Source organism: Mytilus trossulus, chromosome 2 (assembly GCF_036588685.1).
Source record: "Mytilus trossulus isolate FHL-02 chromosome 2, PNRI_Mtr1.1.1.hap1, whole genome shotgun sequence".
Classification (NCBI taxonomy): Eukaryota; Metazoa; Mollusca; class Bivalvia; order Mytilida; family Mytilidae; genus Mytilus; species Mytilus trossulus.
Genome location: NC_086374.1, coordinates 92926566 through 92943013, shown reverse-complemented (window position 1 = coordinate 92943013; position 16448 = coordinate 92926566). Strand labels below are relative to the sequence as shown.

The following is a 16448-nucleotide window of genomic DNA, read 5'->3' as shown; positions in this document are numbered from 1 at the left end:
TGCATTGTACAAATTATAACTTGTAAAATATGTCTGTACATGTTATAACGTCTACAAAATCTGTACAGGATATATATATAATACAATCCTTAACCTGGTACCAGATTTGTAGCTTCTATGGGAGGAAGAGAGTATTACAGAAATGATACCAGCAGTCGGATTGGTAGTGAAGCATTGTCTACTTTACCATGTAATGAAAATGTAAGTACAGTGTGTCAATAGTAAAAGAAACTTTTCAAATTATAAAATAAAAGTAAAATGAAATTTAAAGTGGTACATAACTTTACAGGGAGATAACTTTGTCTAAAACAGATATAGGTTTTAACAATTTAATATACCAGTATTGTTAAGGAAATTTTAAGCTTCTAAATGATCAAAGTAAGTGTTTGTCAAACTGCTATATATCCAATAAAATTTTTCAGATGAAGTTTTGTCTAAAGTAAATATTTTGTAAATATTTTATGAAATTTAAACAACCCAAAGTTATGATAATCTAAATGTTTGGTACCACTTTAGTAGTGACATGAATAGTAAATCCCATATCAAAGATTGTAGGATAATTTTGAACAGAATTTTTTGGCAAACTAAATCACTTACCAGAACTATTTGTTTTTCTAGGACACAACGTTTGGAGAATTTTGTGGTTTTGTAAAATATGGTGGAGATCAGTAAGTAATTTCTTCGTAAGAATTGTTTGTCCTATACAAGTAAATATTCAACAATGAATGTTGGGATGTAATTAATACAAGTGGTGCATAATACACAATGTGTCGACTCCAACCTATAATTAATGGCAAGGGTGTGTCCGTTCACCGGCCAAAGGTTGGTAGATCTCTCTTGATACTCTTCCTTGAGCCACCATATATATGGTCAGGGTTGCTGAAGGGGCGTTAAACACAAACGAACAAAAAAAATGAAATGGATATGAAGCTTATATGTGTATATGAAAAATGAAACTCCTTGGAATACTACAAAGTTCAATGTATGGTCATATCATAAGTTTTCTTATGTCATATGAATTAGTACTATGCATGCTTTTGCAATGGAATTTGAGACAGTACATTGCATTCTTTATAGCACAAATCCCTTGAGACGAGGATATTATTTTTAACAGAAAAACAGTTTGTCCAAAACTTTTATTTACCTTGATTACTGATCTAATGATGGACAAGTGAATTGAATTCTTTGTACAGAAAAATCCAGAAAGTACAGAGTGTTGACACAAGCAAAACTCTGATTATCATTGGTGATCTATGCATATTACTTGGAATGGAACATATATGAAATGGGTCCTTGGTGGTCATTCGTGGTCTAAGCAGTCCGACTACTTTTTCACTAGCCTGTTAACTCTGAGGTTGTGAGTTTGAATCTCTCATCTGAATTAAACACCAACCAATCATTCAATTATATATTCCTTTATTTTTTTTTATATTTTTCAGATATATTATACCACTGGAGGTGTTTTTACTGTTCATGTTTTTCTGGTTAATGAATTTCATCATAGCTTTAGGACAGATGACATTGGCTGGAGCATTTGCTTCATACTACTGGGCAGTTAATAAACCTAAAGATATACCTACTATGCCTGTCTTGTCTTCATTTTACAGATCTATCAGGTAAGATTTTACTGGGCAGTCAATACACCCAAAAATATACATGTACCCACTATGCCTATCTGGTCTTCCTTTTACAGATCTATCAGGTAATTTGATAATTGATCACTAGCCTTTTAACATTATGGTTCTGAGATCCAGTCCCCACAAAGCAGGTACATTCAACTCAAAAGTAAGTTGACTAGAATTGTTAGTTTTCCTACTGAGGTAGGTGGCTCTCTTTATGCACTGTTGCTTCATCCACCAATAAAAACTGGCTGCCACAAAATAGTCAGCAGTTCTGAAAGTGTTATTACACCAATAAAACAATAAATCAATATCATGCTAGATCGGTGGTTTGTTCACTTACCTCAGCATTATTGCTTAACCCTGATAACTCCTTCTAAAGTACTTGTACTACTGGATTCAATTTATGATAGAATTCTGATCTTTCAGATTACTTTAAAACTTCTCCTAAGTCTTATACTTTTCTTGGAAAAAAGTCAATTTCCTAGAAAACTGCATTTTGTAAATAAACTGTTTTCCAAATATTACATTTTGAAATATTGAAAAAAATATATTACTTTTCTCTGATTAATATTGACAAATACTAGATCAAATTAGATTCTATTTTACTTTATAACATATCTTAATATTGATGATTCCAAGATTTTGTTTGTTTTCCACTTTGAATGATCTTTTAACAAGAATGTGTCCCCAGGACAGGGATGACCCACACATCATTTTCTATGTTCAGTGGACCGTGAAATTGGGGTGAAAACTCTTATTTTGGCATTAAAATTAGAAAGAAAATATCATAAGGAAAATGTGTACTAAGTTTCAAGTTGTTTGGACTACAACTTCATCAAAAACTACCTTGACCAAAAACTTTAACCTGAAGCGAGACGAATGGACAGACGAACAGAGGGACATACAGACAAACTGACGTACAGACCAGAAAACATAATGCCACTCTTCTATCAAAGCTGGGGCATAAAAATGCTTATACGCTATATCAGAATGAAAAAATACTGTCAAGTACACCTGCATTCTCATGCATGTTTAATTTCGTTGTTTTGCCAAAGTCTGCAATGAAAGAAAAATGCAACAATTCATTAAACATTTGAATTTGTGGTTCACATATACCCATGATCCCCATGAAAAATTGGTATCCAACAATTATGATTGAATCTACAGTTATGGAAATTTGAAAAAGTGCAATATGTCATTTTCATGTCCCAGTATTAATAACTGAAGTGATGTTTATTTCTAGATATGATCATTAAAAACACACTATGTTTTAATATTTTATTACATGTTATATATACATTTATGTGTGTGTTTTAGATATCATTTAGGATCATTAGCATTTGGGTCTTTGATCATTGCTATTATCAAAATGATTCGTGTGTTGTTGGAATATATTGACGCCAAGCTAAAGAATTCAGAAAATCCAGTCTCGAAGTTCCTCATAAAGTAAGTTTAGTCAAGTTAAAGTTCTTTCTGGTTTGTAAAATTGACAAATCAATGCATCAGTAATTTGTAATTGTAAATATATATAGTCTCACAATAGAAACTTAGATTTCACCTATCATATAAAAATGAGAATGAAAACTTGGAATGTGTCAAAGAGACAACAACTCAACCAAAAAAACAGAAAACAGCTCAAGGCCACAAATCATAATGGTTCATCAGCATAGCACAGAATTAGCATGTTGTGTGAGATCTCAAGCCTACCCTATACCACTAGCCAATGTAGAATAAACAAACACACAGCAATATACACAGTAAAACTCAGTTTAAAAGAAGTCTGAATCTGATGCTAGATTTAGGTAACAGGGAAATTTACTAAGCACATTGACAATGATCTACACTAATTAACAAAAGACTCTATCAGTAAATCATTCAATATCATTTCCAAAAAATGCTATCTTTAATGACCTTACAACAGTATCGTAACTGTATAGTATATTTTGCAATTAATTATTATATGGTGGATGTGTGTTTTAAATTAGATTTGTACCTCAATTGGCTCTAAGGGTCAAGTGAGCTTTACATCAAATATCATCGTCTGTAGTGGTCGTCTGTTAATTATTACAAAAATCTTCTCTTGTTAAATTTGGCCACAATCATCATTGGGGTATCCTGTTGGTTTCCAAATTTTACTTGGGTGTTTTTATTATGTAACTTGCAGATATTAAGGTTTTTCTCTTTGCTGTAATTTTTTTCTCTTGAAAAAAAACTCTTGAGGAAAAATTTCCATGTTGATAAATTTTATTAAATGATATCTTTTTACAGATGTATGAAGTGCTGTTTTTGGTGCTTAGAAAAATTTATAAAGTTTTTGAACAGGAATGCTTACATTATGGTAATTATATACCTGTACTTACTAGAGGTTTTTTTTTATTGCTGTTGCCACCAAAAAGAAGCCTATTTTGAATTTGCCCATGAATGGTACAATTTTATCAGAGAACATCTACACTGTATGTTTAGCAAGAAAATTTTACATTAAATTTGATTTATCTGAAATTTATAGAAGAGGAACATAAAGTGGGCTCTCACAATTTAATTAATTTCTACTACTTTTTGAAATAATTAAACTCTGTTGATTGATTGATATTGTGTGACAAACAATTCATGCTTGTTCAGGATGAGAACAAAGTTACAATAAATACAATGGGTTGATGCTGTATAAGAGGCCACCATTGACCAATAGACAAGGATGTTCACTACTAAAGATCCCCATACAGTCTTCAACAATGAACAAAACCTGTACCTTATGATCGCCAAATTTATAAAAGCATTGGCAAGTGTAGTAAGCAATTAGTAAATGTATTATCAAATAGAAATTTGTCCATTTTCATTAATTTGTTTGTTTAAAATCAAAATGAGTACTATTTACGACATCATGAATTAAATGTAGAAACGTAAATTTTTACCAAAAGGCTTATTTCCTTGTCACTGTATTAGCTATAATTTATTGTGATATTGGTAAAAAAAAATCTAATTTGAAATTTAAGCTAAAATACGGGGCCATTTTAGGGTCTTATCGAACCTACTCCATTTTAACTTTACATTTTTTATTTTTACAGATAGCTGTATATGGTAGAAGTTTCTGTCCTGCAGCAAAAGATGCATTCTTTTTGATATTTAGAAATGTTGTAAGGTAGGCAAGCTTGATCAATTTGAGTGTGTATTTGGTGCATAACAATTCAGTATGATTGCTTGTTAGGTTAACCTTGGAATCTTTATTATTTGTTGTAGATTGCAACTAAATGGTCCAAACAGGTACAAAGTCATTCTTTTGTTATCTGTAAAGATAATTTTTTTACTTGTAACTCTTGCTACTCTAGCAAAGAATTTGTTATTTCATGGTCCGCTGGCAAACAAGCAAATCACATACCTGCCAACTTTTCAAAATGCCTATGGGGGTTTTACGTGAAAGATTGTTTTTATAGTCCTACAAAACCTTCAAGGGGGCCTTCAAATATATTCTTCATCTTTGTACACACTAAATAACTTTTATTTTGAAAGTTTATGCATAATTGTTTCTAATAATATCAGAATATTTGCTCCAAATGTGACAAGATTAAACCAAATTGATAATGCCAAAATATCATTTTACAATTCTGGTTTTATAATGTTTGAAACAAAACAAATAATTTTGTGATACTTTGTCTATTGTTACTCAATACCCTTAATATTTTACATCTAGATATCTTTCTTTGATTTACAAACAATTGTTTATACTAGTAGGAGTTTAGATGCATCTTTTGGAAATTTTTAGCTTTATAATTGAGATAATTGTACTTTTTTATACAGGGCCATGGTTCTCGACAAAGTCACAGACTATGTACTGTTTATCAGCAAACTGGTGGTCACAGCTGGTGTGGGTAGGTCATGAAGTAAAAGTGAAAAAAGATACTGTGGATTTATTAGTAATCTATGGATCCCAATTTTAGTGGATTTCAGTGGTACAGTGGAACCAAAAATTGAATTGTTCAACAACTTACAATTTATCTAATGTAGACTTTACCAATACAACAAAATTATAACCATCAATCCGCGAAAATTGGTTTACACAAAAATAAATGAATCCACAGTAAAAGAAAAAAATGTATATATTAAATTAACACCCCATAGTATACACGATTAAACCTAGCACACACTTAATATGCCTTACTGTTATTAAAAAAAATGACAACTTTTGAAGGTATCTAATTTATTTCAAATTGTAACATGTCAATACACCAATTCTTTAAACAACAATGACCCACCAAATTCTGGGTATAACAGGGGAAAAAATTAGTTAGAAATTTGAATTAAACTTAGGTTAATATGGTACCCAACACTTTCACTAAAATTAATTTGTCTCGTTTAATTTTCATAAAATTTTGTCTAAGTATTTACCTTGACACTTTAACAAAAATATAAAAATTTCAAAAAATTTTGAACCAACCATTTTGTCAGAAAAATTATACTGGTTATATAGCAGTTTGACAAACACCAATTTTGATCATTGAGAAGCTTAATATTTCTTTCACAACTGAATGTAATTAAAACATTCAGCTGACTTTGCAGAATTATCTCCCTGTAGTGTAAGGTACCACCTTAATATGGATTCAGAAACATTTATATTGATATACTGTTCCCAGATGGATTACAACACATTTCACCTTTTTTTCCACATGTCGTTTAAAAATAGGCATGCCTTGTTTTTCCAACACATATATAAACTTTGCTAGAAACTGAAAGGTAAATCAACTTGCATATTCATTCATACTGCAACAATGTGATTTCTGTATTGATAAGCATTTAGATTTGTTTTATTTGTTTCAGGTGTTGGTGCATACTTCTGGTTCCAGGGCAAAGTTGATTTCTTTACAGATTATCTCCCTAAGCTCAATTATTATCTGGTACCAGTCATAGTAAGTAGACTAATAAGTTGAAGAGATTATGCTTTGTTATTGTGTAATAATTTAATTTTGGATGTAACGCTTCTTCTGATTGGATGACGTTATTTTGTTATGAGCCAATATACATAATTTAGTCATGTGACCGCGACGTCATTGACGTTTTTTCATGTTTTTTTACGGTTTAAAATGGAATTTAGAATTAAATTATAAGAAATGACTGTAATGGTTTTTTTTGTTTCTTCAAAATAACATAAAAAATGTGATGCACACTGTTAAATAACCCGCTATGCGTGTTATTCAGTGTGCACCATATTTTTTATGTTATTTCTTCATAGACAGAAAAAATATTACAGTCATTCCTTAATTACTTCCAACTTAATTTGAAATAAAGCTGCATAAAAGTTTTGAATAAGTAATAAAGTTGATATGGGGAAAAAGGCTATGGAATAAGAAACCAGCTACAATAGTGTACAGACATATCTCAAGCATTAAATATACCATGGTTTGCAACTATAAACAAGTGTCTAACTAAATAAGAATATTTGAACTTACTGCCTGAATCAGGTTTTAGATAGTAAAAGCAGGTTGTTAGACTGCATTTAGTATAGTTGCCCAAAGATCTAAAAATTGATTAAAAAGGCCCATAAACCTAATAGGTGGGGTGATAATTATGATAACCAGAATATACTACCCTCTCTCTTCAAAACACTATTCAAAATTTGATAATAATACGCATATAAAGTATTAAAGTACTCATGATTAGATTGATTAGTTACAGTAAAACTGTATAAGTCATCCTTGAGATTTTTATCTTTTTCTTGTGAAATTTTCAATTTAGAAAAAAAATCTTTTGGGATAGTATGAGATCATTAAAATTTGAATGTGAGCATGAAAAGGGCCTGATTTTCATGTGGGCCTGATTTTCATGTCTTATTATACATGAGTGTAAGCAGTCTGACTTTCCCTAAACTTGGCTCCAGTTTTAATGTACTAAATTCTTATATCAAATTTGAGATGAATGTTTCATATTGTCTTTTGATGTTTAATTTTACTATATTTTGTTCCAGGTTGTAATAATGGGAACATATGTGATAGCAGCTACATTCTTCAATGTTTACACCATGGCAGTTGATACACTGTTTCTATGTTTCTGTAAGTACTTTGTATCATTGGGTAATGTTGGATTTGTTAATAATATTGTTGGTTGATATCCTTTATACCACAATCTTTTTTTTGTTTCAATAAATTGAGAATGGAAATGGGGAATGATGTGCCAAAGAGGCAACAATCCAACGAAAAGAGCAGAAAACAGTCAAGGGCACCAATGGGTATCTTTCTACACATGGAACAATCTAGTTTAAATAAAGAGATTCTGCAGTGATGATGATCGTTGTGTATTAGTAAAGAACTTATTAAAGAAAGCTGTCTTGAATTATACAAATGCCTTTTGTAATTAACAGGATATCCAAATGGAAAAACACTGCTGGAATTGTCAAACTTTTAATGCAGTTCTTGTTTTACTTTATCATTTTTTTTGTGTTTAACTAAATGTTGTATTCTGTATTATGCAGTGTATTTTCGGCATTTGTGTATAGTCCGCACCCCCTTTCATCCCCAAATATTGTGGAAAAAGTTTAGTTTGCTTGTACAGCACTTCTATCAATAACATGCTATCTTTTATCTTATAGTGGAAGATTTGGAAGTGAACAATGGCAAAGATAAGCCATATCGTATGGGGAAAGGATTGCAGAAATTGTTGTCAAAAAAGAATAAGAAATATGAAGATCCAGAGGAAGAAAACAGAGCTTAAATGGCAAAATATGAAATCCTGAAATGAACTGTTTTGTTTACATGCCTTTTTCGCTAATAATATATTAAAAGTTTGTGAATACTGTACCAGTACAACTGATTCTAGTTTGATTATAGTGATAGAGGATAAAGCCAGCAGTGAAAAATAGCAGAATAGATTTTTTTAGATTTTTTGATTTTTTAATTTTTGATATGAAATATAAATTGTGTTAAGGGCTGTTCGAGAAAATACTATGTCCCCCCCAGGGACGGCACTTTTTTTTCCCCCCCACCACCCACAGAAATAAAATTTAATTAGAACAGCACTCCCTTTGCATTTTGGTATTTTCAAATACAACCACCCACATAATATTTTAAAAAATTGCCTTCCCTGGGGGGGGGGGGGGACATAGTATTTTCTGGAACAGCCCTAATGTTAATTTTAACAAAGTGTGTTTATAAAAAAATTTAAATTACAATTTTTGTTTGGTAAATTTCAAGGGGTTATGAATACTTTACCTTTTTCAGGACCTGGGTTCAAAATATTACATATCCCTATTCATAATTTAAACCAAAATCAAGATAGTTGAATTGAGTTTCACTTTCCAAGAAAGGCTATAGTTTTTCCTTCCTAAATATAGGTCTGTTTTGAAAAAACACATAAATGACTTTTGACTAATTTAATTGCTGTTAAACTAGACAAAATCTTTAAGGATCCATTAGATTCTGAAATGGTGAATCCATTTATATATATTTTACATTTAAGAATCAGTTGTTGCTGTTAATCCTACTTAGTCACACTATGACAATCAAACTTATTTTGAAATATTTACTTCATTAATGAAATCCTTGATGTTTACCAACACCACAAAAGAAGATTTTTACAAACAGCATTTCTACAGATCAAAATACAAAATGAGATTCTCTTATATAAGAGGGGGGTAGGAGGGGTCCTGATCCCGAAATCCCGGGCTTAAAAACACTAAATCTTGAGGTCCCGAATTTAAATAAAGTTAAATCCCAGATCCCGAATTTTGAAAAAATGAATTCCCAGATCCGGAAGAAGTAAATCCCGAAATCCTGAGCTTAAAAACACTCGATCCCGGAGTCCCGATATAGGTCCTATTCCCCCTCATATAAGAAATATATCATTATTTTTGTTTTAGTCAATGTAAAAGTCAGAAATTTAATACATAATAAAATGTAATCTACATGTACATGTAATAATAATGTTAAAGTAACTGAAGTGGTTGAGTGATGGATATATATGTTCGGATACATTTTAAATGTTAGTGCTAATAAAATAATCAATGCAAATGTTTCTAATTCTATGTTTGAAAAGTACATATATAGTTTGAGAATGTAATAATGTACATATAGATCTGTTACAACTAACTTTACACATATAAAGAAATAGAACAAAATGTACATATATGTTGTAACTTTACAGAATATTTCACAGTTTATTATCAATCAAAATTGTAGCTAAAGTTATCTGTTAAAGCTTCTTGTATTTTGTAATTTGTTAGAAAAGACAAATGGTTTAGGGGACCAAAAGTGGCCACTTTAAAAAAAATTGCAATTTTGTATGTGAAATCTTAATTAACTTTGACTGTTAAATTAAGAAAATGATAATGAATTTTGTAGATTTATTTCAGTAACAAACTACATAACTTGTTTGCCATAAAGATTTGTTCTTCAAAATATTAGATCTGTTTTCACAATAGCCAATAGTTTTAAGTATGTCCGGATGAAATTTAAATTGCTTAGACAGTTGACTCAAAAATCTTTTCTAAATTAAGGTTTTTCTTAAGAGGGCTATATTTGCCACAAATTTGTCATACATGTATTACAATTTGATTTAGAAATTTTGCCTTGTAAAAGATCACCTACAGTTCCCTATAAAATCATTGCAAGGTTTTAAAGCAGTTTTATATTGCAAGATCAGAGCCAAGGGCATTAATTTAATCCTATAACTATCTAGTCCCCATTTCATACAGAATATGCTTTATTTATAAATGTGCAGCCAAACAGATACCCCCTCAGCTGTGGTTCTTACTGGATCATTGGGTTCCTGATGTGTACAATAAGGACTTTCTTTCCTATAGTAAACCACACTTTTTTACTATTTTACTTTGGCTTGATGGGGCTTACTGAATAGAGAATAATGAACAAAAAGTGCCAAATAATGGGCTCAATAAAAATTAAATAGGCAGAATAACACCCCAAAAAAAAGGATATTGGGCAAGATAATTAACAAGTAGAGATAAATGGTTAAAAAAATGGAAGAACGGCCATGCAAACCCTCATAATTAACAATTGTATTGTGATGCTGTATCGAGCATATTACTTATTCTGTCATTAATAATCTAATAAATATAAACTTCATGTACATTCCTTGCTCAATGTTTGTGATTTGTTAACATATATTATATCAAATTGTGATGTTACTATATATACATATGTATGTGCCTTGACCTAACTTGTCTTGTAAATATTATATTTTTATCATGATATTTAAAGTTGAAATGAACAAGCAATATTGAATATTTGTACTTTAAACTCTTTTTGAAATAGTTCATTTTCTTTTTTTACTTGTGAAAACAATTTCTAGAAATCCATAAGATATTAGATATTTCCTTTTTTTAATGAATTAATTTTGGCAAAAAGATGTTTGAGTGTCTAAGTTTATATGGCAATTATTTATTCTAGTATTTTTTACTTTACCTATACACATTCTATGTTCTATTGGCAATTATACCACATCTTCTTATTTATATTTTGTATGTATAATGATATTTATGAAAAATAATTATGCGTATGTTAAGTCTTTGATATTTATATAATAATTTTTATATACTGTGGATTCATTTATTTTCGTGGGTACCAATTTTCGTGGTTTGAGAAAAACTTACATAATCGTGGATATTTAATTTCGTGGTTTTGGCAAAGTCTACTCTCATTCCTTTACAAAATTTGTATTTCGTTGAACATTTGAATTTGAGGTTCTCCTGTACCCACGAAATCCACGAAAATTAGTATCCAACGAATATTAATGAATCCACAGTAGACCATGAAATATCTAAATCATATGTGAAAATGGGTCCAAAAAAATGCAAGAAATGGATAGCTTTAAAAGTGTTCTGTTGCTTTGGTATAAGAAGCCATGAACAAATTATCTTCCCTTTTTGTACTTTAGGTGTTCAAAATTTCATTACTGATAATGAAAGTCATTCAACATCATTAAAAAAAATCTTACCATCTAAAAAATCTTCTCACAAAGCAGCACATCTACTCCTTAGTACACAAAAAATGTAAGCAGTTATAAGAAGATGTGGTATGAGTGCCAATGAGTCAACTCCCCATCCAAGCCACAATTTGTAAAATTCAACCATTAATATAGGTAAAAGTACAGCGTTTAACACAGAACCTTGGCTCACACTGAACAGAAAGCTATCAAGGGCCCAAAAAAGAACAAATATGAGATTCCTTTCAGTTTGTTTTGTAATACCAGTATTACAGCAGATCTAATTCATGGGCAACCAATTTTCTTGTAACAAAATTTTAATTAAACTTTTAAATATTTTTTGCCATTAAAACTGTTGTTGGGTAGTTGATATCAATACTGTTTACGCAGTACCATTTGTATCAATTATTTAACTCGAAGAAATATATCTGAGTTTACCCTGAGAAATTTTGGTTTTTTAAAAAACATATGAACATTTTGAAAACCTTTTAATAAAACCAGAATAGAATTGACTGCTTACAAGAGACATGGTTGACACATGGATAGGTTCTGCTATAAATATACTCTGAATCCAAGATCTGATAGAAATCCTGGTGATTTTTATTTACTTTATTTTTTATGTATCCTTTATTTACACTTATATAGTATATTGAATCTGATTGAAATTCCAAGCATTTACCGGTAGTGAAGTTTTTTTTTAACAATTAATATTTTTCTAATTAATCTGTGTTTGTGCATTCTTTATTATTCGTGGAGTACAATTTTTTGTGGACTTCATGGGTTGAGGTGAACAAATAATTTATATTTTCAGCAAATAAAAATTTTCTAAAGGTTTGCAGACAGACATTTACAAAACTTTGATTTTTTTTCCATTGTATTTTTATATATTAGATCTGAAAAAACTAATTGTGTATTTTAATATTATAAAGCTAATTATGATGTATTGTTAAAACTCTGATATTCAATTTTTATAGAATACTTCATATTTATATTTTTCTTACACTCAATTATGTGCATAATACTTTGTAAACATACTCTTTATCAAGTTGCCTTATTTGTAGATTTATATCTCATTAGAGGGGGGTAGGAGGGGTCCTAATCTCGAAATCCCGGGCTTAAAAACACGAAATCCTGAGGTCCCGAATTTAAATAATCTAAATCCCAACATCCTGAAATTCGAAAAAAAGAATTCCCCGATCCTGACAGGGTCAATCCTGAAATCCCGAGCTTAAAAACACCGGATATGAAGTCCCGATAAAGGTCCTATCCCCCTCCCATTGCAGTTGATATTGAGCCATCTGAGATTGAGGCAAATACTTGTAGCAGTTTTGTATGTCAATATTGAGTTCTACTCTTAAGTATTCATTTTGGATTATTTAAGATAATATTTGTGATTGTCTTATTTTTGCATGTTTCACAGCAACTGCTTATTTGCACAAATGAAACTACGCTTAACCTTTATGAAATATTTTTTTGTTTGAAGTTAGAAACCAAAAAACATAAATAGTGTTTAATGTTGAAAGGTTTTAAGTAGTGGTTGCCAACTTTTCCAAACATAAAAATAAAAAATAACATGTAGAGAGTCTGATAACAACAACACTTTAGGGACTGCTACAGAAATATATTGATCAACATGTTTAGGTGCCTAGGGTACCGTCATTAGGATAAAAACAATACATAAAATCATGCTGAAGTACAAAATAAAAAATAACAGATTAGAGAAATTTGACATTTTATCAACAGTAAATACATATCATATAGGTTAGCATGATTTGTGTATTCTAAAGGCTATTACTGAATACATTTTACAGTTTAATCACACAACTTTGATTTTGATGATACAGAGATGTATTACCTACTGAGATCTTTATTTTTATTTAGTTTATATATTTCTAATTTTAAGGTACCTAGTACATAAAAAATAATATACTGCTGTTGATTTTACAACAATTTTTATGAGGCTTAGATGAAAATCTAAGTATCAAGTCCTCTGGCCATATATGTATGAATATGGGTGATACAACGATATTTGTTTTAACATTATAATGATGTTTCTTTTGTTTTTTATTTTTATCTTTGATGATAGAATTCCATTGCAAAACAGAAATAATTTGTTACAGAGAGATGTATGCCAAACTCTGGGTCATGTGACATTTGTATGGCAAACTATTCATTGCAAAAAATTTAGTTTTATAAGACTTGTGGTCCTTATTTCCATTCAGCAAATTGAAAGTTTTTGAGGAATGAAACAAGAAGTGCACATGTTTTCTTAGCACAAAAAAAAAACTGAGCTTCCAGAAAGTAAATAATCAAAAATAATTATTGAGTTGTTTGCGTAAGTTTTTTTTATGTTTTTTGGTTTTTGATTTTAACACATTGAGTTTGATGAGATTATTCTTGTAAATGAAATCCATTTTACTTTTTATTTTATTTAATTCTTGATAATTTATTTGACTTCTCTGGAAATAGATCTAAAAGTAATTCTAGGTTAATATGTAGTAGGTAATCTGCAATGGGTCCAACATTAGGAAATACTTGAAAATCTTTCAGGTAGTTGCACGAATATGTATATATGATTGGATGTATTTAATTTTTCTATTACAACCAAAATCATACATGTTTTATGATTTATTTATTTATAGTTTGTGGTCATTTAAGTTTACATTTTGTCTATAACATATAATTTAAACAAGTATTGTAAGATATTCTTAAAATATTACAGGGAGGGGGTAACAGGTTAATTCTAAGATAGCTCAATCTCATCAGTCTTTTCGGAGTCCAGCTCTTAAAAAAATTGATAATATTTTACAGCTTTTAAAATATAGTTGCTCAGAAGTTTGGTCTCTTTTAGATATATGTCTCATTGGCAATCAAACCCTATTTATTTTTATCTTAAAAATTTGACCTGAATTATTGATGACATCATAATGTTTGACCTTACATTGATATGTTTGACCCAGACTTAACCAATCCTTTTCTAGTTTGCTGTTTAATTGAAGAAAAATGTTTCTGTATCAAGAAAAATACCCAATTATGATCTGATAAATCAGAAAGCGGGTTATCATCGTATTCATATTTTAAAATATCAGTTTTCCACACAATATAAAGTCTTTTTGAATTTGTTGGTGGTGCTAACTTGACATAAATCTGCCTTTTGTGATCATCATCAGTACAGCTCACATATCATGATATAGATTTGGAAGGAAACCTCATAATCTATATTTAGATCTGCCAGAGTTTCATCTAGGAAAAATATATAATGACCAAGTATGGTTTTGGTTGTAAAAGTTTTTCCTTTATATTGTTTCATGTTTTTAACCATTCCTAAACATGAAGCCATTTTGTAATAAAGATATATCATTGGTGCATTTTGTTAGTTATACCATGACCTGGGACCATGACGATGAAAGTTATTGTTGAACTTTTGAACTGCCTTTATCATTTTTATTGATTATATCTTACATGGCATATATTTTTTTGTATTTAGTGTATGATATGTATGGCAAACCAGACATAGTTGTTGTATTTTCTCTTGAAATTATTTGTATAAATTGAACTACTTACATGTAATGTTTTTTTTTTTATTGTTTTTACTTTTGGAAGGAAGGGGTGTACGATTTGGGAGAAAGAAAACAAAATTGGGGAAGGGAGAATTTTTTTTTAAAGGAAAATATGCATATACACACAAGATACACATCTGTGAAATATTTAAGAAAAAAACAATTTGCAAAATTCTGCTTGAAAATTTGTTTTCTCTCATCATACATTGTTTTATAATTTTTTAAGTACTTTTAATATATCATAATCATCCAATATTCAAACTACTAAATTTAATAGAATAATCAATAGATGTTGCATTGTATAGAACAAATGTATATTCTAAGTTATATTAAGATATTTATCATGTTTTAGAATATACTCAGGTATTTCTGTCTTTAAATTAACAATATGTCTCATTTCATGTATTTTATTTATTTTCTGTTTGTAGTCATGACAATAATTATTCTTTAGATATTTTTGAAATCGTATGATTTGAGGTTTAAAATTTATTTTATTTTTTCTTAAATAATTTTGATATATGACCTATAGCTAAAATAACGAAGTTAAAATATATGTAGTATACTTTAAAAGGAAAATTAACCTATATGAGATTATTAGTTTCATTAAAAAAATTGTAGTTAATTTAAAAAAGAAAGCATGTTTTTTTTTACACATTTTTAGCTCACCTGACCTGAAAGGTCAAGTGAGCTTTTCTCATCACTTGGCGTCCGTCGTCCGTCGTCCGTCGTCCTGCGTCCGTCGTCCGTAAACTTTTACAAAAATCTTCTCCTCTGAAACTACTGGGCCAAATTTTACCAAACTTGGCCACAATCATCCTTGGGGTATCTAGTTTAAAAATTGTGTCCGGTGACCTGGCCATCCAACCAAGATGGCCGCCATGGCTAAAAATAGAACACAGGGGTAAAATGTATATTTTGGCTTATATCTTTGAAACCAAAACATTTAGAGCAAATCTGACATGGGGTAAAATTGTTAATCAGGCTAAGATCTATCTGCCCTAGAATTTTCAGATGAATCGGACAACCCGTTGTTAGGTTGCTGCCCCTGAATTGGTTATTTTAAGGAAATTTTGCAGTTTTTGGTTATTATCTTGAATACTATTATAGATAGAGATAAACTGTAAACAGCAATAATGTTCAGCAAAGTAAAACCTACAAATAAGTCAACATGACCAAAATTGTCAGTCAACCCCTAAAGGAGTTATTGCCCTTTAAAGTCAATTTTAACAAATTTTCGTCAGTTTTTGTAACTAGTACAAAAATCTTCTTCTCTGAAACTACATGGCCAAATTAAACCAAACTTGGCGATAATAATCATTGTGGTATATAGTTTGAAAAATGTGTC

The 16448-nt window shown here is 30.0% G+C and overlaps 1 protein-coding gene across 1 annotated transcript in view; it reads left to right on the top strand.

Annotated features, from left to right (window-relative positions):
• Positions 1-11822, top strand: part of LOC134708381 (choline transporter-like protein 2) — a 45617-nt gene extending 33795 nt beyond the window's left edge. Inside the window, exons 14-23 of the mRNA XM_063568868.1 lie at positions 105-201; positions 619-668; positions 1440-1616; positions 2940-3068; positions 3891-3960; positions 4685-4758; positions 5415-5485; positions 6432-6520; positions 7576-7660; positions 8197-11822. Coding sequence (XP_063424938.1) covers positions 105-201; positions 619-668; positions 1440-1616; positions 2940-3068; positions 3891-3960; positions 4685-4758; positions 5415-5485; positions 6432-6520; positions 7576-7660; positions 8197-8318 — 964 coding nt within the window. The 3' untranslated portion in view covers positions 8319-11822. The remainder of the gene's footprint in view (positions 1-104; positions 202-618; positions 669-1439; positions 1617-2939; positions 3069-3890; positions 3961-4684; positions 4759-5414; positions 5486-6431; positions 6521-7575; positions 7661-8196) is intronic.
• The last annotated feature ends 4626 nt before the right edge of the window (positions 11823-16448 follow it).